General features: G+C 39.7%; 1 protein-coding gene across 3 annotated transcripts in view; it reads right to left on the bottom strand.

The window, feature by feature from the left end:
- Window positions 1–23,411, bottom strand: part of dpysl3 (dihydropyrimidinase like 3) — a 41,534-nt gene extending 18,123 nt beyond the window's left edge. The window contains exons 1-5 of one of the 3 annotated variants that reach the window (XM_044370183.1): window positions 23,395–23,411; window positions 22,696–23,049; window positions 3,657–3,745; window positions 1,867–2,051; window positions 144–308 (exon numbers count right to left, since the gene is read on the bottom strand). In XM_044370183.1, coding sequence (XP_044226118.1) covers window positions 144–308; window positions 1,867–2,051; window positions 3,657–3,745; window positions 22,696–23,040 — 784 coding nt within the window. In that variant the 5' untranslated portion in view covers window positions 23,041–23,049; window positions 23,395–23,411. Of the gene's footprint in view, window positions 1–143; window positions 309–1,866; window positions 2,052–3,656; window positions 3,746–15,152; window positions 15,347–22,695; window positions 23,107–23,394 lie in introns of those variants that run through there. The other 2 variants (XM_044370185.1, XM_044370186.1) reach the window with 2 other exon arrangements.

Here is a 23,411-nt window from a genome sequence, read left to right on the forward strand (position 1 = left end):
ATAAAAACCAAAACAACTTTAAAAATACTTTTTTTTTTTTTTTTTAAAAAGTACTATATATATATATATTTCATTCTCAAATTAAAAGAACTACAGACAATCACTCCCTTAAGTAGTTGTAATGTGACGCCATCACAGCCTACCTTTATCCTTGATGAGGTTATCCACCTCCTGCTTTACGCTATCGTTCCAGTGGGTGATATCCACATGGAGGGAGTAGTCGCAGCAGGTCTTTTCATCAGCCCACTGCCTCCACTGGTCATAGGCCTCCATCAGGCTGCTGCCTGCCTCCGGGATCACATGGTCCACTGGAGGAGATGAATGGTAGAAGAGAGAGCAGAGAGGGATGAAGGGATGAGGGGAGGATGAAAGTTTGGAGGGAGAAAAGGGTTTTAGGAGAGGAGACAGAGCCGGGCGGGGACAGTCACACATGGGGAGATGAAGACAGGGTGATGACAGGATTTGTCTGCTGGTGTTTCTACTTTCTCCCTGTGTACTTTATCTTGCATAATCAGCTGTCTGTCTGTGTTTCTGCTCAGCCAGTGGGGACCAACTTTGTCAGATGTCACAGTGAATTTGTACGACTTTGTCTGGGGTATGGGTGTCTTTGAAAAATTTGGGGCCACTTCAGCAGTGGATGTCAGACTTTTGGTTTTTGTTATGTCACCACAATCAATCTCATAGCTTTGAGTCCAGCACTAAAGAGCAATGGATTTTTCATAATGGAATTTGGAAAGAGTAAAGAAACATAATATTGGAAATATTGGCAGTAAAATCAAGCCTCTCTGCTGAAACATATCTTTCAACAATACATGCACACTAAAATTACAAATATAATATAGACATGGGTTCTGACATATTCATTTGCATAATTTACTGTGTATATTTGAGAACAAAGAGTACATGTTTTTCTGTGTGCATGCCTGTAAGGTGAAGACTCTCTTTTCACTGAAATTATTCATGGACAAAGTAAATCCTCATTGTACACAACAGTATCACCATACACAGAATATCCTGCCCCATCTTACTCAGCTCTAACAAAATAAGGCCGCCTGCTGGCTTGCCACCTGACTAGCTTCTTTATCTCATTAAAGACGACCCAATCTGCTTATGCTGTTCTTTGCATGTTAATGGGATAGAGCTGGCAACGGCAATCACATAAAAAGACACTTTTGTTTACAACGCCAACCGTCTAAACTACTTTTTTTTTTGCCGTGACACAAACACAACATCATCTGTTAGCGTAGAAAGACATATACAGTATACAATACACACAGGCAGATACAACCCACAGTACATGTTTTCACTTTCTCACTCACACATCACCCACTGGAATATAATCCCTCTATGAATGGAGCCGATGAATAGGGCTCACTACAGTAGCACGCCTGTTAGTGAATGTGTGTGCTTGAACACAGAGCCACACTGGCACACAAGCAGCAAAGTAGCAGCCAGCTCAAAAGAAGTTAATGGTATTAATGAGACTTTGGTATCTACCAGCTGTTGGCTGTGATAGCGTCTGGTCTCTGAGCGGCATTAACCACACAAACACACACTTATAAACCTTTACTGTACACAGACACACTGCTGCTCTATTTCCGTGGGAGCAATCTTTCACTCTTTGGCCCCCTTTCCCCAATCCCACCCCCCCCCTACACTGAGTCTTTTGTATGGTCCTATTTTGGAGAGCTGCCCATAATAGACCAAAATCGCTTCTCCCTCCTTTCTCTTTTCCTTTGTTGGGGTCTTGTCCATCCCTCCTCTTCTTTTTATCCCATCTTTTTCGCTTTTTTTCCCTCCTCTATCTGAAACAAGCTTTGCCCTCACTCAGCCTCACTGTGTGAACTTTTTCTTTTCGGCCCTTACCGATCATGGTTGTGCCCCCGGCAAGAGCAGCCTTTGATCCCTGAGCAAAGTCATCCACGGTTGTTGTTCCACGGTACGGCATCTGGAAGTGGGTGTGGATGTCAATGCCACCGGGGATCACCATCTTCCCATTGGCCTCGATGGTCTTCACCCCACCGGGCACGATCAGGTTGTCGCCGATCTGCCTGTCAAGTGCAGATGATGCCGTCAGACACACAGTATGAAATATTACTACTGAAGATATTTTGACAGCAATTCCTAGGCATAATAGGACTTCTACAATGTACTGAGATGATCCATATATTCAAATGACCTTGATGTATTTTCAATTGAGTAAAAATTGTCCAGGATGTGGTCAATTTCTCTGTCAACCCTAATAAGCATATTATTTGATGAATACGATATTGGAATGATTTGAGTGGAAACAATTATTGATTATTTGATTAGTTTAAAGTCCATTCACAGGAAATTACTCAGCACCTACTGTGATAACTGATTAATCATCATTTTTCAAGCACAAATACCAAACAGTACCTTGTTTCAGCTTCTCTTTCAGCAACTGTGAGTATTTGTCAAATTTCTCTTTTTGTAGAATTGTATATTGAATGGCTTTGGGTTTTGAACTATTGATCAGATAAAACAAGCTATTTGAATATGTCACTTTGACTTCTGGGATATTGTGTTGGGTATTTTTTGATTACAAGAAAATAATTAAGATTAATGAATCATGAAAATAAGAGGTTTGACAAAAATTCATATTTGTGTTTGTGTCCTAGCTTTTATTTTGACACTATTTCCAGCATAATACAAACCAAACGACCAAAATAAAGTTCTTGACTTTAAAGTCACAGCAAAACAAAGTCAGCCGAGTTTGAAGCAGCACATTGCCCCCATGTCAACACATCAACGTTTCACCCCTGTTAAAAAAAAACAAAAAACACTGCTGGCCAGATTTTATAAAGGAGACAAGCCAGACAGACACACAGGCAGGCAGAAGCCAATGTCTCTGTGAGTTTGCCAACAGCCTAATGGTCCACCAGGCATTTAGGCGTTTATTATGCAACTCCAGGCCAGGGTACCTCTCTCTGTGCTGCCTCACTGAAGGGCAGAGGGGACAAAAGGCCTCCACTAGAAAATCAAGTGAGCAGGACAGGGGGGGACGAGTGAGAGAGAGGACAGACAGGGGAATTCACCCGAACTACCCTGGCCTCATCTGATTGGGTTGGGGACATGCTCTTAGTAGCACATAACATTGGGACTAGAGTGGTTGTTATCACCCTAACCATTACCCAGATATGGTGTAAGTGATCACCAGAAAGAAGGCCCATTTTTGGTTCATTTGGACAAATAGGACACAATGTACATGATCGATCGATCGTTTCTATTTAGTCTCCTTAAACTTGATTCTGGAGGAAGAGTTAATATGCTGTTATATTTAGTTAGGGTTGATATCGAGGGCAATATTTGGACTTGAAGTGAAGGCCAAAAAGTTCTCAAAAGTTTTCTTTAAAAAAACATCAAAAATATAACAAGGGGAACCAATATTTTCCTTTAACCTTTACATAAATTCATGCAATGGAAGGTCAGAATATCTCTCTGAGCATTTTGCACTTTACATTTCTGTAACAGCAATCTGCAGAAAGATGCTGTTAAATATGAGAAAGGAAAGAGAACAGATGAATAAACTGGACTAAAAGATAGTAAATGGATGATGAGCCTGCGAGTGGAGGAATGAAAGCAAAAGGGAATGGATAAGAGCAGAGCAGAAAGGGGGACAGTGGAGGACTTACTTAATGAGGCCATCCTCCATGTAGATATCGGCATGGAAGGACTGGTCATCGTTCACAATCCGCCCACCTTTGATCAGAAGCCTGTCGCTCTGTAGAGAAAAAAGATGGGGGGATGGAGGGACAGGACAGAGAAGGAAAAATGTTATGATTTGTTTAACAAAGACCCAGTTTGGCTTGAAATACTGTCGAGAAAAGCCCAATTGGATGAATATCTACTATGCCAGAGCCAATCTGTTCTATATTTAGAACTGCCCCAAAGCTTCTCTATATCTCTGTACTGTAGTTAGATTATATCCATCTTTTTCCACCCAGAAAAGATGAACAATGTCTCCTTCATTCAGTCATTCATTCACAGCAGGGAAGAGACGAGGCATGTTTGTAACTCTTGTCCTATGTAAATACACCAGACACAGTTTACCTATGGACCACCCTGTTGGTCTGTCTGCCCAGGTCTCAATGTTTTTGCCTGGCTTTTGTCGGGACATTTTCTCAATTTCTTGGACAAATGTGTCCATCAAATAGTATAAGTTAAGTTACCCGCACTGCTCTGATGCTCATTCTGCCCTTTGACTAGCACAAAATTATTCAGGATTAAATTTCTGTTATGTAAACATAGGCTTTATAAGATTAAGTTAATTGAATACAGAAATGAGGCTCACAGAGTCCTCAGTATGTAGCAGTTAAATCACAAAATTATGAATATTACTGTAAATATAGGTTAAGGAAAAGCTATTCATTAATAATAATCATAATAAAACTCTATTTGTGTAGCCCTTCTCTTTACAAAGGAAAAGGAAAAAGCACACAAATGCAAGTAAAAACTAGAAATGGAATCATAAAATACAAGGATAATAAAATAATCCTAAAGGTAGATAAGAATACAGAATTCGCTGAAGCCTGTACTCAGCATGGTGTCCTTTAAAATGACCTGAACCAGTCATGCTGATAACATTTGGGTGGTTGACAAGTTTGCTGTTGGAAGCAGCTTTTAAGGCCTGATCTTGGATTAACATCTTAACCATGTACATCCAGATTTTGTTATGCAACAAAACTAACTGTGGATGTTATTTTCTCAGTAGAATGCAATTATCCAGACCTTCTGCAATTGCAAAAATATTGATTATCGACCATTTCATGAGGCAGGATTTCTGTATTCTACATGAGAAAATAACGATCCTTATCACTGAATGTAATGCATGCATCCTGCTTTGGTGCAGGAAAATGAAGCGCATCTGAGGAGCCTTCAACTTCACATCCCGTAATGTGGTCTGATCTGGGCGTTGCCATGACGCCACACAGTCAGACATGAAATCTGCTGCTGCCACTGCACCACGGACTGACTCTGGCAGGCCGTTGCCATGGCAACGGGCTGACTGCAGGGAGAGAGACTGGAGAGGAGACTGGGCGCCTGGTTTTGCTGACTTGTTGGAGAGCTGGATGAGTGAGCAACTGGCTGTCGAACAGGGTGGAGGGCTGCATGGATAAAGGGGAGTTGTTGGTGGGTTGACTGGGTGATATATGGACAAACTGTTTAAGATGCTGGTTAATTGACTGGCGATATGATGAATGCTAAAAAAGATTTTAGTTACAACTTCTTAAATGAGAATGTTTTTCTTTGTCTTATATGATTGACTTTCTTTGGGTTTTGGACTGTTTTTCACCTTGGGCTTTGTATTTTTTTTTTAATTTTATTTTATAGACCATGTGATTAAGCAGATTTATCAATAATGAAAATAATTGTTGGTTGCAGCCCTAGTAACGTCCAAAAAACATGCTGGTGTGCAGCGTAGGATTGGATGAGATTCTTTGAAGCTTCTTCAAAGAGTAGAGCCTTTTTTTCTGCCAATTCTAACCGTATAACCATCTGCTATAAAAGGTCAGTTCCTTGAAATGTGTGTCCCTGACTGAAATTTATCAATTTTATTCAACCACAATTCTGGTAATCAAGATTTGTTTCAATTCTCTGTTATATTATGGCATTATAAGGAAAATGCTTTTGGGATTCAGGCTGTTTTTGGAACAAATCAAGCCATTTCATGATGTCACCTTTGGCTCTGGGAATTTGTGCAGTACATTGTTCTGTTTTTTTTGTGACATTGCATATATTAAATGACAGATAAATTAAATGGTAACCAAAGTAAACCATGCATCATTCTGGTACAACAAATGTCTTTATATTATATTTAGGTCCACGTTTATGACATAGCTACTTTTATGGAATAAATATAATATTAGATTGTACCCTAAACAAACATATTCTTGGTTGTAAATTCACACTCTGTAAAATGACAGGGCTCAGTTCCCAGCCATGCAAAGAAAGACAGACTTCCATAATCTCTCATCAGCACATGTGCGCAGTGATTTAACACCCCTGGCTGTGGACCCAGTGTTTCATCACTGGGATGAACTGCAGCTACTCCTTCACACCTCAGATAAAAAGGAAAGAAAAAAAAACATAATACAGTTTTGTATATAGCTCAAATAGCACAAGCCCAATACCTGCTGTGCTCCGAACACACACAATGTGTATATTCTTGTGTCTTTGCGTTTGATGTGATGGAGTAGTGTGAAGCAGAGCCCAGATCCTTCCCAGGCAACCACACCCTGAACACATTACACACAGTCATCAGTGACTGGAACAGCACCAGCATACATCATACTGTAGAGCACGCTGCCCTAAAACTATCGCTCATTAGCTCAGAGATCCTTCCAAAGCAGAACACTCTTCCACTGCTTCACCGCCCTGCAGTATCTTATTATGAACTTGAAGACAGTGTTCATATACTCATAGCTTCCTTAACCTCTTTAACAGGAGTACTGTAATATGATTCCAGGTCTGATGTGAATAAAAAGATACTTTGGATATAATCAAACTCAGACCCTTTAAATCCATTAACTGTGACAATTACTTGTTCCATAGTAGAAATGACCCAAAACTGAATAGAAGAGTATATAACATGACACAATTCATGGATTACTTCATTAGTTAATCAGCAAAAAGTGAATTGACAGCTATTCTGACATGTGATTCATTGTTTCAGTTTTTTATCAAGCAAAAACATTCGCTGGTTCCAGCCTCTCAGATTCGCTGCTTTTCTCAGTTTCTATCATTGTAAATTGAATATCTTTGCAGGCTGTAGGAAATATGCAACAACAAAACAAAAAAAACAATTGACAAATTTGCATGGCTACATGTACCAAATAGTGGATATTGTTGCTGTATTGTTGTACTAATGTTTCCAATTGCTCTGCATGGTTTGTAGACTGTCTTGAGAATGCTTATTTTCTTGCTATTGTCTTGACGACATCTTGTTGTCTTCTGTCTGTAATTTCAAACCAGTTGTCTTCTGTCTGTAATTTCTAACCACTTCATTGGTTTCAGAACATCTTGCCAAAGGATTGCAGTTAAAAATTAGCCAGCTGGCTAACACTGGCACATTTACAGAAATGTTAATTAAAGTGCATTGTCCTTTTGAATAAACACATGGATGGAAGGAAATGAATTGCAAACTTCTAGCATTCACTGGAAGTTTAAAATGAGAATACTGCACAATCAAACAGTAGTTTCCATGCATAACATTTATTATTATGATTATCAATTAATTGTTTAAGTCATTGATTAAATCGAAAGTGTGAAATTCTGCTGTTTGGTATCATTGTAAACTCAATAGCACTGGGTTTTGGATAGTTGGTAAGACAAAACAAGCAATTTAAAGACACAACCATTTATTTTTTTCCTTAACAATTTCTTCATTAATAAAAAAAGAATTGATGAAAATGAAAATAATCAGCAGTTCCAGCCCTTATACAATAATAATGGAGTTCCACTCAGCAATACAGACCTGCTGTCATCAGCTGCACCAGACAAGTAGACTTTTAATGTGATTTACAACACTGCAGTGCTTTAACAGTCTCTCTTGCTCTCTCGCACACACACATATTTGTCTCGGGCAATTTCTGCCCACTCTCCCCACTAGTCTATAAAAGCATGCAAGAGACCAAAATCATTTAAAAATCAATGGCTCTCCATTTCCATTACAACCCAGCAACTCTCAGTCTGGCGATTTCCTCATTGGTGCATTTGCCAGTGACATAAAATGTGTTAAAATGCATAACGTCAACAACTTAAATCATTTTTCAAAAATATAACAGTACAGATCATTTGAATGGCAACAAGCATGTCCAAACTGTCACAGAATTTCAGGGACACATAGAGAAACTTAAATCTAAGTAGCGTTTGGCAAGGCAATGCAGACCGAACTGTCAAGACTTTTCAAAGACACATTATCTGACACAGGAGTTTTGTCATTAACACTCATAGACTGCATTTCATAAATCGAAATGCAGACACAACATCCTTTGTGGCTTTTACTGGAATCTATGACAAACAGCTTGAATTGTCACGTTTGCCAGCGCTCATGTCATCTGACCACAAGCAGCAATATGTTACAATTCAACGTTTCATAGAAAATATAACAAGTGACAGCATGATGTTTCCCAATGTTGCCACAGTTATGTAGTTAATGTGTGCCAAAAGACTGTTTATGTTTCAGAATTTATTCAGGGTTTCCATCAATTTGGAGAAATTGAAGGGATTTGTAAGCATATCTGCCTTTTTTGACTATTTAAAAAAAAAAAGAGGGATACAACGTGGGGCAAAATTTGATTTTATTGTACAGTAGGTGGGGATATCGTGTACGGGTACCTTGGTCAATCATGCCACCAAAGTTTTTGCAATGTCACATTACAACACTTTTCTTCTCAATATAACAAAACACAAACTCTTGTGACAGTGCCATAGTGATACTGCTAGAGTTAAACTGTCTGTGCTACGATTTGGTTATGGGAACAAATCTAACCATTTGTTCAAACATTAACGAAACAGCACCATCCACATAATGAACAAATACCACAGAACATACCAATGTTCTGTGGTATTTGGATGATTTAATGGCATGATGTGGCTCTACTGGTATTCACATGACCAAATCCTGACTCTGAGATGGGACTGTATAATCACCACTGCTTCAAGATGGTGGATTCAGGTAAATACAATATCATAGTGAACGTATTAGTGATGTGCAACCAATGACAGGCTTTTATCTGACAGGCCTTGAAGAGAAACAAGAGCAAGGGCTGCATATAAAGCCTTATTGTGCTGTTATTACATTGCAATCACCTCTTTGTAGTGACTTTGTTTGGGAAAGGTGTCTGTTTTCACACATGTTGTGGTGAACATATGATCTGACCACAGATACCAGGCATCAATATCAGTCGATTCTTGCCCACACTTCCCCTGGAATCCTTGTTGGACAAACTAGCTCATATTCCCTACCTTGTTTTAAAGCCTCAGTGTTTTTCTTGGTGTCTGCCCCCCACAATAAAAACCAGGAAAGGGGATATACAAACACTGTTCAAGACACAAGTATCTCAGATGCCACTGGTCAGAATTTCATAAAGTTTCCCGGAATGATGCATGTGGTCCTTTCATTCTAGCATTTTGAAAATGTACTGACTGGCTGCAGTTTGGGACTAGAAAGTTTGTCTGTATATCATATAATATTATGCCAGTCACTGGATTTTCATGGAACTTTAGGGAACAATGCATCTCTGTTCATGGATTTTGAAGTAATCAAAGTAAAAGAATCCCCAAATTTTACACAACTCTGCCCTACACCCATGCAGGGGACTGCAAAAAAATTCTTGATCCAATCAGAGTTTCAATCATTCAGATTTGGACTGGAAGAGCCAACTAACTGACCAGACAGACTGAAAACTGTGATTCTTTTGGTTTCCCAGAATAAGCAGCTACTGTACAGTGGTGAGGGACAGCATGTACAACCATGCTGAACATCCTATCTGTCTAAAAGTCCCGCCCAAATGTTCAAGAAAATACAACAAAGTGAAGTATTTGCTACAATTTGTTTGTTCTATGCTTAGATTCTGTTAATCTCATATCAAAATGCAACAATATAAAACCATGACACGTCACAGGTGTCTGAATCACATCCGTTGTCATTTGCTCATATCCAGAAAGTGACTTGGTAACATATTTATTTTGGAGATTTTTTTTTTCTTTAATTTAAATTAGGTAAAACATTTATGTTTAGAGATTTATATTAGTTTAAAATGCTAGAAAAAAATACTATTCCTGTTTAAGTGCATGATTTGATGGCGGGTTAGAACATTCACAGACACAGACATCAATGATGATGTTGATCCTGATTTGTTCTGACCTTCCAGGGTCACTAACCATGTCCTCGTTTGTCAATCATGTCACTGTTAATGCATCCAGTTTTTGGAAGGGGAAAAAGTCTCACTGGATGAGCTGCACCCAGTCAGTAGTCACTAACAATAATGAACTGTAGCATGCTCACAGAATGTTAACGGAACGTGTTAATGCCCTGTTAAATTAATGCTAAGATTAGTAGGCAGTAGGCTTAGCTGTTACTAGCCTATAAAAACAAAACACACTGCGCATCTCTATAAAAGATCCAATGAAGTCCAGTCAAACTTTTTTCAGTTGGTCTAAATGATGGAAACATGGAATGATGGAAACATGGAAAATAATTGCAGCACTGACAGCTTGAAAGGTCATCAATGTTTTTTTTTGTGAGCTTCTTGGATTGTTTTGTGGATAACAGATACAACGCTTTGACTGTGACTGTGACTGTGTTTAGCTGGAAACAATGCCAACATTTAATTGTTAGTGGGGGTGTTTATGATTCCCAGTGTGACAAATGTTTCTTACTCATCTTTACTTCCATATGTGTACTTGCTTACGTGTGTGCGGGTGAAATTTTGGCGCTGGTTAAAGAGTAGAGGATTTGGTGTTTATCTACTGTAAGTCACAGAGGGCAGGATTTTATCAACAGTCCTGGAGTCGACAAATTAAAACAGTTGAAGGAGGATTAGCTTTAACACAAACATCACGCAGGATCACAACTGCCTGAGATCAACTACAAAGCTCTGTCAAAAGTCTGTCCCGATTTGAAACATAAGAAATCAGCAGGGCTTATAAAACTGTGTGTTCTGGCTCTTTTCATGCATTTAAAGGTTGGAAGTCTTACAAGAAAAAATCATTAAAACTTTTTTACCTGCCTCAACTGCATCTTACTTCTAGTTCTGACAAGTTCGTTTGATACATTTCTGACAGCGAAGTCAAGTAAAGTCCAGGTTGGAAAAATATCTTGTCATTCAACTCTGAAAAAAAAAAACAAAGCACCGAAAATAAAGCACCTCTCACAGCGCAGGAAACTGTCATTTTCTGTTACACAAGCCAGCAGTAATCAAAAATAGACGGCAGGATGTTGCTCTTGTACTACTACGCTGATATCCAGTGACAACTTTTTTCCACTTCCACCAGACTGGAGGGGGGAAGTGCTCATAAACTGGGCCGAAAATTTCTAATAGCCACTCCTCGGTGCTTAAGTGGGAATAGTCCTGGAAAACACCACAGCTACAAAACAGGCCAAAGGGGCTGTGAGGATATTAGTGGAGACCTCCATTTGATGTGACAGAGACCTTTGTGTGGGTGGAGAGAGCAGCAGGGAGGCAGGCAGGGACCAATGGAAGAGGGAAGTCATCCTGAATGTGCACCAGTGCCTCTGCTTCAGCCTTGTTGCCTAGCGAGCAAAAATATTTACTCTTCACCCAAAACTGCACTGGGTTTTTTTTCACATTCTGGAAAATGAAAACAATGAGACTTATCAATCTAAATTAATTGTGGAGAGTCCTGCCAACTGAGATCACAGAGAGATCCTGCTTGTCTGGAATGTGGATCTTGTGATAGGCTGGAGTAGCATAACCATTTAAAACCATGGTGACAAAAAAAAAAAAAAAAGAAACAATCTGGAGTTTGAGAAGGGTTTGTAAGTGAGTATGACTGCTCATTTAAGTGTGTCAGATCGTATCCCCACATAAGAAAGCAAACAGGAGTTGTATTTTCCTGCCATCACAACTGTATGCTGGTCGCCATGGTGAGTTGCACGGCAACGTCTGGGTGGCCACAGGGTGTTTTGTTTGCACTCAAGCCCGCTACGCTGCAGCCTGCGTGGCGATGGTACAGTCTGGTGTGGCGGAGCCCTGTTTTGTGGTGTGTCAACAGGGGGAACGGGTTTAATTTCCCGGGCAGAGCCGCTGTCTGCCGGCCCTGTTTCATGCCCACAGATGTTCATTCCAGCTGGAGGGGATTACTGATGACATGTACCAGCCTGGAAGAACACTGAGGCTGCTGTGAACGAGTATGAGGGAAGGGAAGAACCACACCTAAAAATCTGACAGAGCCACTCTGGCAGAGAGCAGATGTAAGGAAACAGCTGGAATAGAGTGGACATGCATGGAAATACAGTAGGAAAGTCTGGGAAGGAGAGGATTGTTATAAATACAGTATTTAAGGTCCTTGTGTGTCAGTATGTGTCTTAACACAAGATTTTATGGCCGCAGCACTTCATGGAGAGTTATTTGTCAAAAACCGCTTTTGAATCCTCTTTTAAACTTCCACCCTGATGAAAGCAAAATAGCCAGAAACATTTGGTGAATAAAGCATGGTGGAACTGGAGAAGAAATGGGCGACGTGTTTTAATCTGGACGGATTTGCACTGGTCTGCACCTTGCCATATGAGTGTTCTCAAAGTAAAAACTTGTTGAAGAACACTTTTTAAACCAACAGGCAGTGAGCATTTGATGCTCAGAAGAAAAAAAATTGATGATATATTGATGATAGCATGAGGCCATTTCCATCACCATTATATGACTAATGATGGTGTGTAGAAATACAGAAATAGAGTTTCCATTCTGTTAATTTATAATCCTTAAGATCTGTATTCTGCAATTACCTCTGTATATAGTAGTTTTCATTATTACTGGCAGAGTCCACCTCTCCCGCGTTGGATTCAAATTGTGTTTTGACGACATTTACATGGAACAATTCATGCTGACTGGACATGATAAGGAAGTCGATATCCTGTGTTTTTGTAATTGAATCATAAGTTCTGTATTACTAATGACACTGTTGACTGTGTTCTTTAAAACAACGTGACATGTTGAATTTTCTCAGTTTGTTTGGTTGCACTATTAACAGATGCGTGTGTTCCTCTGTTGTATTTCTGAGTAGCCATTAAAGGTGTGTTTGCTGCCCCCAGTGGTTGATACAAGCATAATTTCAAACGGAACACAGACCTTTATAATTAAGGGCATTTTCAAACCTGCATTGGTCTATCTAGTTGAATCAGACTGTGGTTCGGTTTCCCCCTTGTTACGATTTGTTTGAGCATATCTGAACCCAGCAATCATACTCAGGTGTGAGACCCTGAAGAGAAAACGACCTTAATCTGACCCAACTACAAAGCGTACTCTGCAAGTTTGAGCTAAATGGCTCCCGTAGCCAGGAACGCTTTGCATACTTTGATGCAGATGAGCGATAATCATCACTTTCTAGCAACTAGCCGGAGAATGAATCTTGGCCTGACCTGGACTAGCAACAAAGTGTGTTGCCTTGATTGATATTTGGGCATATAGGACCTGCTTCAGGACCTTCTTACTGTATTTACGTTTTCACTCCTGCCCAAGACACATCTAACCAATGAGTAGAGTGAACGTGCTCACATGGCTTTTAGTAATACATTTTGGTTAGCTTGAATTTATACCTGTGTGAAAAGAAACCAAACCATGTAGAAAACGTAAAAAGTTTACCAACTTAACCGCTAATTTAACATAGGTTTGAAAACGCCCTAAAACACACTTGCCACAACCACGAGTAGGCAAAGGTGTCACGACATTAACCAAGGATGAAATCTTAATGATTAATGAGTTTGTCACTCGTGTTACCAATCTTTCCAGGGAGATATCTTGCCTCCGTGTCAAACTACTAGAAGGTGAAAGATTGTATCTTGGTGAGTCTAATGCTCTCAGTTGTAGCATCACCCACTAATTTGGCCTGAGGAGATGGGCGTTATTAGACACATAAAATCATGCCTTCTGAAGATCTAACACCCCAAAAATCTCATATAAAAGCAGACCAAAAAAGGAAAAAGGGGATCGTTAAATTAAAATTTCCATCCCTATAATGACTGCGAAATATGCATTGGAAAATCATGGCCTACTTTAGCATATTATAGAAACATGCCCTACTTTAAAGAGTAATGACATTAAGAGACCAAAATTATGGATGCAGAATACAAGATCTTTACAGGCCAAAGCTACCACAGTCTTCACCCCTGTGGTTGTAATAGCAACTGAGGAGACGAGACAAAGGCTGTGTCTCCCACAGCCGAGCAACACACCCCTGACTGCAGCCCGAGCTGCAACAATGAAAACTGGCAGGCATTTCAGACTCACACACACATACAGACAGAGAGCGAGAGAGGGGGAGAGAGGGAGAGGGAGTGGGCTGCTAGTTTTATCTGCAGTTGTAACACACACCAGCACCCAGCTGGCTCACTGTGTAACACCAGCCTGCCCTGAATTCAACCTCTAACGGAGTCTGAATCTTTCTCCTTCTTGTGATGCAGAAAAAGAGGCACCCCTTCACAAGGCCGGTTTATCACAGCTCATCACAAATGGGCGTGTATTCCCCCCCCCCTCTCCTTTCCTCCTCTCACTCTCCTCTGCACCAGCCTGCAACATGAACAGTGCAGTGGCCCATGTCTGCAGGGGACAGCTTTCATTTTTAACAGTAAAATGAATAAACCCTTTTGTGGAAAAAATTAGCTTATGTGCAAGAATAGTGAATTATTTTACGCCATACTTACTTTTGTGCAATTATTTGCCAAAGAAGAGTCTCAGGACAATGTGATAAGGATATAGTATAGTAATGTCACTAAAACACTGTGCATCAAAATGGCACAAAAAGCTCACTGAGTAGGGGATTAACATCGGTTTTCAATAGCCTGCCATTTGAGTGATCAATTAGGCCCGAAATAATCTCCATGAGAGAGAAAGGGTTGAGAAGATTCCTGTCAAAATGGCTAAAACATGATTTTAATGGCTTCAAATGAATTGGAAAAATTCTTTTTTTTCAAATACAGGGAAAATGCACGGGCAATTAATGGCCTGTAATGCACATTCATGCAATAATATAACGATTTGCTATCAAAAAGAATTAAAAATGAATCTTTAAGTACGATCTTAAACCATAAACTAAAAGATATGCACATCAGACAGCAGAAACATTACAGTGATTATTATATGGGCGAGCCGGCTCGTCACACGCATGGATCCCCTCAACAAAGAAGATGCGGGACACCTTTAAGAAAACGCCTTATCTCCCTGTCTGACTGTCACTGTGTCATGCCATTTCATCGTGCGTATTTTTTCCAGCGGCTTCCTGCAGGATGAAGTCTGAAAATAGACATAAGAATTATAATCCCTACTGGTGCTCGTTGAGGATCCACAGCCGAGTCAGCGCAAAAAAAACACTAATAAAGCAGTGATTTCGCAAAAGCAGGCATCAAGAGTTCCCACATCCAATGAAGCGTAAATAACTCTTTTACTCACTGTGATCTTTGGGATATTCTTTTTTCCTTGATAAGACATTTTTCGTTCGATTCCACCTTTAAATCACGATTTAAGAAACGGTATTCCCTCTTTACTGGATGCTGCAGCGGCCCTCGCCTGGATGGGAGCTTCAGGGAATGGTCGCCCCTCTGTCAGTGCGATGTATAGTGCCTCGCAGACTGTTATAGGAGCGTCAATGGTCCAGTCACCCGACCGGCCCCTCCCTCAATAGGCTCAATTGGAAAGAAACAGTGTCGCAATCTTTCCACCGGAGGGCGCAGTGGAGCAGCTGGGGAGCAGACTGCAGCCCCCCAGTTATCATCCAGTTGTCTGCATTACTGAGCTGTCAGACATTTTTTCTTGCACATAAACAACATATATCAGATGTACAGTCGTCACTGTTGACCTCAGATCAGATTGTATTGCCTCATATATATAACAACTTACTCTAAACTAGCTGTCTTAAAATTCACCTGTCTGTAGTTTATTCTATTACAGAGTATCACAAAGTCACATAGGAGATTAATTGGTGAAAGTAGAGGGCCAGCAATGACTGACTGATTGATATATTTATTGAAAGAGAAGATATAACACTCCCTTTAATCCCTACAGGATAGAAATCACCATCATTAAACTCATTATTGTCATTATTATTATTACAATTAGGTACTGACATTTATTCAGAGGAGATGGAATTCTCTCTGCTAAAATCCTAATTCTCAGGTACATACTGACTTTGAACATTTTGCCTAATTACAAAATTAACTTACTGGCAAACTAGTGTGAAGTTGTAAAGTTTAATTTTCAAAAACACTGTAATACACAATGAAACACCAAAGTAGGCCTATGGGTTACATTTTCTATAATCATGTCATTTGCAAGTTTCTTCAAAATTTCAAGTGTTGAATGAAAAAATAAGTAATTTCAGCCATTTTAAACACCTTCAAATGGCTTATTTTCTAAGTGCAAGTAAATCTAACTAGATAAAATGTACATACATGTGATCCTGGATAAATTCAGGATCAAATATTTGGTTTAAATTAAAACATTATGTCGAAACATTACATCCAAGTGTAAATCTTCACTAATGATTACCTACAGATTTGATATTTTGTTTTTCTGAGCACAGAGGAGGGGGGCAAAATGGAGTAGCAGCTGTCACAGAGCCTGTCCACCACATTACACACCCCACATGTCTACTCATCCCACACACACACACACACATACACACACATGCAGAGAGACCCTCTCCCTCTCTCTGCATGTCCCCACCCAGCCATGTGTCTCTATTGTTCGGACCTAAAGTGGATCCCCCTCCACTCCACTAGTCGTTTTCCTCCACCACTCCCTCCTCAGCACTAATGCACCCATAATGAGGCTTTGAGAATGACATGCATGTGAGAGCAGGCACGTGACTGAGGGTGTGCCTGTTTATGTGCGTCTATACTACTATTATAAACTGTAAAATTGTACTTTCATTCGGTACATATTTTTCATAGTTTTCAAGGAAGATATTGATTTATCGCATGCAAGATGTGAAGTGTAATGTTTAAAGGTTTTATGACAAAATGGTGGTACCCTATCTCTCTTATTAGTTTAGTTTTAGAATATTTGTAAGTTACTGTATATTTAACAAAAAAAATAATTGTGATTAATATAATTTGAGGAATATCTCATCATGCAATATGTAGATTTTGTTTAGATCTTTTAAGCCCCATAAAACAAAAAGAAATGTAGTATTTTGCTTGGTGTTTTAATCTGCAGTCATAAATTGTATATATCAGGAGGGCACACACTTTAATGATTCATATTTTGGGTATAAATTAGTAACTACTGATTGTTTTTCTCCTGCTTTTGGCATCTAGAGGACACAGCGTCTGCATGCTGACATGTCCTTTCATGGCAGTGAGGCAGGAAGGCATTACCTCAGCATTCCCCGGCCTTAGAGAATGCATCAACAACACACTTCAAGATTGCAGGCCTGCAACCTCTGCAGTCCACATTAACCAGCCGACACTGACAGACAAACCAGGGGAAGACAGATCAAGGATGCAGAAAGGACTCTGTCACGCCATCAAAGCTGCACCAGCAGACTTGGCACCTTGGTGGTCCCCAAATGACAAAGAGGGGTAACTGCAAAAATATGTACTTAAGGGATTTAATTCAATTTCTTTGGGTGAAAAATGGAACACACACACCTGACACAAGAACTGGAGAGCACTTTGGTAAAGTTGGGTGACTTGCAAGAGACAGATTTGAAAAAGAACAGTAAAAATCAAAGCCGCAGAGGCCGAGATATCCTGACTTTTAGCACCAAAAACACTGGATCTACCATATCCCATAATGCAAGCCTTTGGACAGCCCATGTTTGGCAGTCTCCAAGACCAAGCTGAGAATGTTTTTCTCAGCCCATATATATTTATTTATTTGACATTATATATTTAGTTTTTCGTTTTATCTGAATAAATAGATATACAACTGATTTCATGTGCTGAGTAGTACTAACCACAACAAGTAAACTGACCTTTATGTGTACAGTTGGTGAAATACCCCTTTAATTTCCAGGCATTGGTGCTTTTTTTTCTCTTTGAGTGTCATTCTATGAATCTGAATTATATAAAAAAAAACAATTTACGTATACTTGTGGCCTACATGCATACACTTCACATAGATATGTGCATATGGACAAGAGTAAATGTGATGATGTATATGTGGGCATATAATGTATGTGTGGGTAAGTGTATAAAGTGCTTCTCCCAGTCTGACTGCCACCCTGCAGGATAACAAAGAGGGTGGTCCTTCCCAAACCAGCTCCCCTGGACATCTGGTTAACCACTCCCCATTCTTCACTCCACTACAGCATCTGATTGCACTAATTTTCACCAGACAGGAGAGAACCAATCAAACCTATAATTATGATCAATATTGTTTTTATTACTACAACATCAACACAACCTGAAGGGTTGAGGGCATCTCAGTGCAAAAATACCATGTTTTTTCTTATTGAATATTGTGATTATTTTACCATAATCATGATAATGAAAGGATTATGACAATGATTTTAACTTTAACATTTATCATCTGCTTGCATAAGAAGGTTCATGTTAGGCTACACTAGCATCCGCAATGTACTAGACAATGTCGGAAGAGTAAGTATGTTCTGTCTGTGCTGTCAGTCTGATTTCTTCAAACAGCTTACAAACAAAGCAAACACATACACACACACACATACGCACACACACACACACACACACACACACACACACACACACACACACACACACACACACACACACACATACACACACACACACACACACACACACACACACACACACACACAGCCTACTCCCTTGATTTCTGCTGAATCATCTGGTCATTCAGGAGGTGCAGTGTTGCAGTTCAGTCTCAGGCCAAAAGGGGGAAAACTGGCTGTCTGCTGTACTGAAGATGCCCACATTGTCCACATATGTACATGCATAGAGGAAACACTTTATTGTATACAACACTGTGATGGTAAAAGTATTACAATTAACATTTAGAATTCAGAAGAGATAAGTTAAATATATTATTGGAATGATGTGTACTGTATGGATTCAAATACAGATAGGTTAGTTAGTGCGTGCAGCAGTCAGACTGTGAATCAATAACAGCACAGGGATTACTGAGGTGTTAGTGATAAGGACAAAAAAAACCCCAAAAAACAAAACAGCACTTTATGGTTTCAGTCAGTCCAGTCCAGTAGCATTATTCTGACATCAGGTCTGTCACCCTTCTGCTGCTGCTGAGTCTCCAATGAATTAATGATGGGAGACAAGGGAGAAAGACAATTTGCCCCCCCAGCAGGAACAGACAGTCTTAGGTTTTAGCCATGTGAGTGGACTTAGATCACGCAATATTTGGAAAAAAAATAAACCTGCAGTGCGGAACTTTTATTTATAAATGAACGTCCATTACATTCAAGCCCGTGCCAAACAAGGTCACACAATGCTGATTAAACCTATCACCAGCAGATAACTCTGTATTTCACAGTATAGAGAGTTTTTAAAACTCATGTCTGGCACGACATTCCCACAATGGCCGTTTGGCCATTAATTGTGCGGCTCTTCTAAACTTTCAAAATGTTATAGGACTAAATGGATCAAATTCTGATGGTGAAACGAGTCATTTCACAGAGGTTGTATGAAACTCCAAAAAGTTTATCCACTGTTTTACAGCCGCAGCAGTAGGTTATGGCCACTGGCCATCTGACGTTCTGGGACAAATCCCGGTGGGCCAGTGGGCTGTCAAAAAATATGTTTTTGGGCCGGTGGACCATCGAAACATATCCGTTTTTACTGGCCCTCTCTGTGTGCTTGTTTTTAGGGGTGCACACGAGTTTAGACAAGAATTTAATAAAGTATATGACTTCCCTCACCTCACACAAATATATGACTTCTGTCAGTTGGAGACAGTAGATTTTGCTGCCAAAATCATAAAAGCTCATATCCATGGCAGTGCTGAGCAGGTTTCTCAAGAGTAGTACAAAGTAAGTGTTGCTTTCCAAAGACGATGTTGTTGTTTCCTAATAAAATCCTAATAAAAGTGATCCAACAATCCAATTTTGATGATTACCCCATTAAATATATGACCCTAGTTACTAGACAGTGTAGTATCCTCTAAAAGAGAACAATCCATTTTGTAACATTCTAAACTTGACTACAGCAACACAATCACTGATGCTGCTGAATCTAAACCAGAGTTGACGTCAGGTTGATGAAGTTTTATGCCTTTAAGTAGGCAATTAAATTTTATTGGATTCTATTTGACTGTAATCTATGACATATTGTATTACATCATATCATTAAATAATGCTTAACCCCTTCCTGCTACTCATAAAAATCAATTTGCTCCATTCCTGCATTGTGTGAGTATGTCTGTGTATGCAAATACATCATCAGTCCTGAAATGGTTAACTAGTAATCATCCTCCCTTTGTCTAATGGCTTCTTTCTTCTCTGAGCCAAAATTGTGTCTGTGTGTGTGTGTGTGTGTGTGTGTGTGTGTGATCCAGAGAGAGGGAGGGATATGAATCATCGTTTTTGTTGCCCAGAGAGTGATCTCAGTCTGGCATTACAAGAACCAAGTTTTACTGCTGAAAAAAAAGAGTCATTTAACAGTGGATGTAGCAAATAATAATAATAATAATAATCATATTACTGATAAAGAAAAAACATGGGAACATGGAGCAGGTTATAATTCAGATTAAAAAACAATAATGCAATACAGTCTACACTACAATTTTGCAGCAGGTATGTGAGAAACTTAAAGTTCTTTGTACTCAGACATAAGGTAGGTACCATAAAAATTTTAGTTAGTGTGCCTTATTGGTAAGACATGGAAATAGTATCTTCCTTGCATATTATTCTTCCTGTTCCATATCCAAAAAATCAAAATCACTCTTGATTTTATTTATAAAAGACTGAAAAACATGTCTTTTCCAGGAATAAGGAAATAGAATTCAGGATAAATCATACAGTTTTTGCCTTTGTCATTGCTGTTCTAATGTCAGCATTTGGTTGTTGGAAGATGACATAGACTAAACATGTGTTTCATTTTGCTCTGTTTCCATGGTGCAGAAACTTTCAAACCCATTCTCTCTGTTTCTCTCTGTCTAAATGGTGCCACATGTTGCTCTTTGAGGACACCTATGACAACAAAGCTTTCCTGATGTTTGCTGTGCACATTGAGAATAATGAAAAAAGGTTTGGGAGGAATGCTCAAACCCTTTCTTTTTTGAAGTCATAAGTGTAATAAAGTTTTGCTGGAGTTTTGACCCCTTCAAACTTCTTCCCTTCTCCATGCACCTTGGAAGAAGGTGAAGTTGTGCCAGAAACCCCTACTCTCAAAGTCTTGAACAGGTCACCACACTTTAATGGACCACAATGAACTTTGTTGGTTTAGATAATGGGCCTCTGATACTACTAAAACTAGTGTTGCTTCCACTGTTTGCACTATAAGTAGCACACCCTAGCAACCATGCTGTTCCCTCTGTACAGCCACAACCACTATAACAATGAGCTCATGCGCAATGGTAACTAGGTAGCAACCATACAAAATCTCTAGAAACTATCAAAAACACTCACTCAGTACACCATAGAAACCACTACACAACCACTCAGTAATGCGCAAATCCAGAGCACTCTATCAACCACCTAGTACTTCCATAGCAACCACTCAGAGCACCCTAGCAACCACCCTGAATATGGTAGCAACCTCTTATTCATCCATCAAGCTGAGTCTTCTACAAACTTTTATGCCATTAAAACTAAGTGTGCTATACTAGGAAACAAGAAAAAGAGGAGTTCTGCAACAGAAGAGCACATATAGACGTTTACTTTTTGGTGTAAATATACTGCAGTTTTTTTTCTGAGTTTCATTTGATGTGTATTCCATTTCTAATCTCTGTGGTTTAAGATAATATCACTAACCTTGTCATACTATTATAATACCTCTCAGTACTTTCTGACTAATATACAGTATATCACTGACTTGTATTTTGGCTTGTTTTGATGAACTATACACAAAAAATAGCAGATCAATTTGTTACTAAATGTGTGGGCATGGTCTGTGGTTTCATTTAATCAGGAGTCAGGTCTTCAGTCGCCCAGACCTGAAGCAATGAAAGAACTTTTCATTTGTCCAGTCTTAAGACATGCCCTGTGGCCATGTTTGCTTGTGCCTTTTTTCAAATTTTATTGTCTTGACACATTGTCTTGTTTTCCTGCAGTATTCCTCAAAGGTTTAAGAATTATACTAGCCAAACAAATGTTCGTAAATGTTTGCTGTGTATGGTAAGTCCGCCTCATTTCCCCGGCTTTTTTAACAGGTACTCTGTTGGTGTATTTTCTCCACATATGCTTTTAAGACTAATTTTATTTGTTGCAAAATCAAATTTGCCAATAAAATCCTAACTCCATTCATGGCTACTCATTATTTGCTTTGGGGTTCTATGACTGCACAATATACTGAATATATGTTAAGTTAAAGTATCTATTCTGCAATGCTTTTAAATTCTCTCTGCAATTTCTTTAGTTGATTTCTTCCAGTTATTTTATATAGGAATGTAACAGAATGACGCATAAAATCAGCAATTTAGAGTCTCATCCACATTTTCAGCTCCCAAATGCACTTGGCATAAATCCAGCCTCTCTGAGCTTTGAATGGGTAGATGAAGGGCAGCTTTTAAATTTTATTCAGGTGTGGCCCACAGCTTGACAGCACCATTGTCAATGTGGGCATTCAGGAGTCAGTTGACTGTACTCATTGTTTACAATTTCAAAAGGTTATAAGCCTGTATAGTTTGCCTCTACATCTCACAAAGCTTATTTCATGATCAAATATTGTTGTCTTACAATAATAATTGAATATTTAGCTCCTTCAAAAAACAAAGTGGATACAAGAAGTAAAAAAAAGGTGAAAGTAGTGACACACATCGTGGGAAACACTCCTGTCATTCACACATGCTGCAGCTCACATTGTCAGTCACACAAAAGTTACCTTACCTTCACGTCTCGCATGTTTTGCAACACTTCTTTACCGCCGCTGGCTCTGATCTCCAGCTGAGGTGAGTCTAGACCTCTTTTCTCTCCGGAGCAGCTCTTGTTGTCATACGCCGGGTTCCTCGCATCAAAACCGGTCTCCCGTTTGGCTGTCCTCGGGGTGCGGGAGCCCCTCTGCCCGACGCTCAGGGCATCAAAGTCTATGGTTTTACTTTCAAATGCGCCCTCCACGTTGCAAAACAAGCCGCCGTATTTCTGCCTGGGCACCTGGTCGGCTGTGCCGGGTCGGGCGAGATAAACCGGCAAGTCGTCTTCTGCCATGTCCCAGTTTCCCCTGCGCTCTGCCATGGTGGAGCCCTGCAAGAGTGACCGAGGAAGAAGTGAAACTAGTGCTGAAGTGGTGTGTGCCTGTTTGTGTGTGTGTGAGTGTGTGGCACTGTGGGGCTGCCAGAGCAGACAGGCAGGCAAGAGTTCAGTTAAAGCCAGAGGTGGCACTGTAGTGGTGCCTGATACACGGCCAGGTAGCATATAATTTACACACAGATCATGAGTGCTTGAGTTTGTGGTTTTAATTAGTCATTGAAAACAAAAATCCACTGCAGTAGAGGGATCAATGAACCCGTAAATTTCATTTGGAAATATTTGGTTAAAGGGTACCAGTCTCTATTTATGTAAACTTACATATTTTCGCTGTTTACCTACCTTTCTTTCTGAAGCTG

Source organism: Thunnus albacares, chromosome 13, assembly GCF_914725855.1.
Source record: "Thunnus albacares chromosome 13, fThuAlb1.1, whole genome shotgun sequence".
Lineage (NCBI taxonomy): Eukaryota > Metazoa > Chordata > Actinopteri > Scombriformes > Scombridae > Thunnus > Thunnus albacares.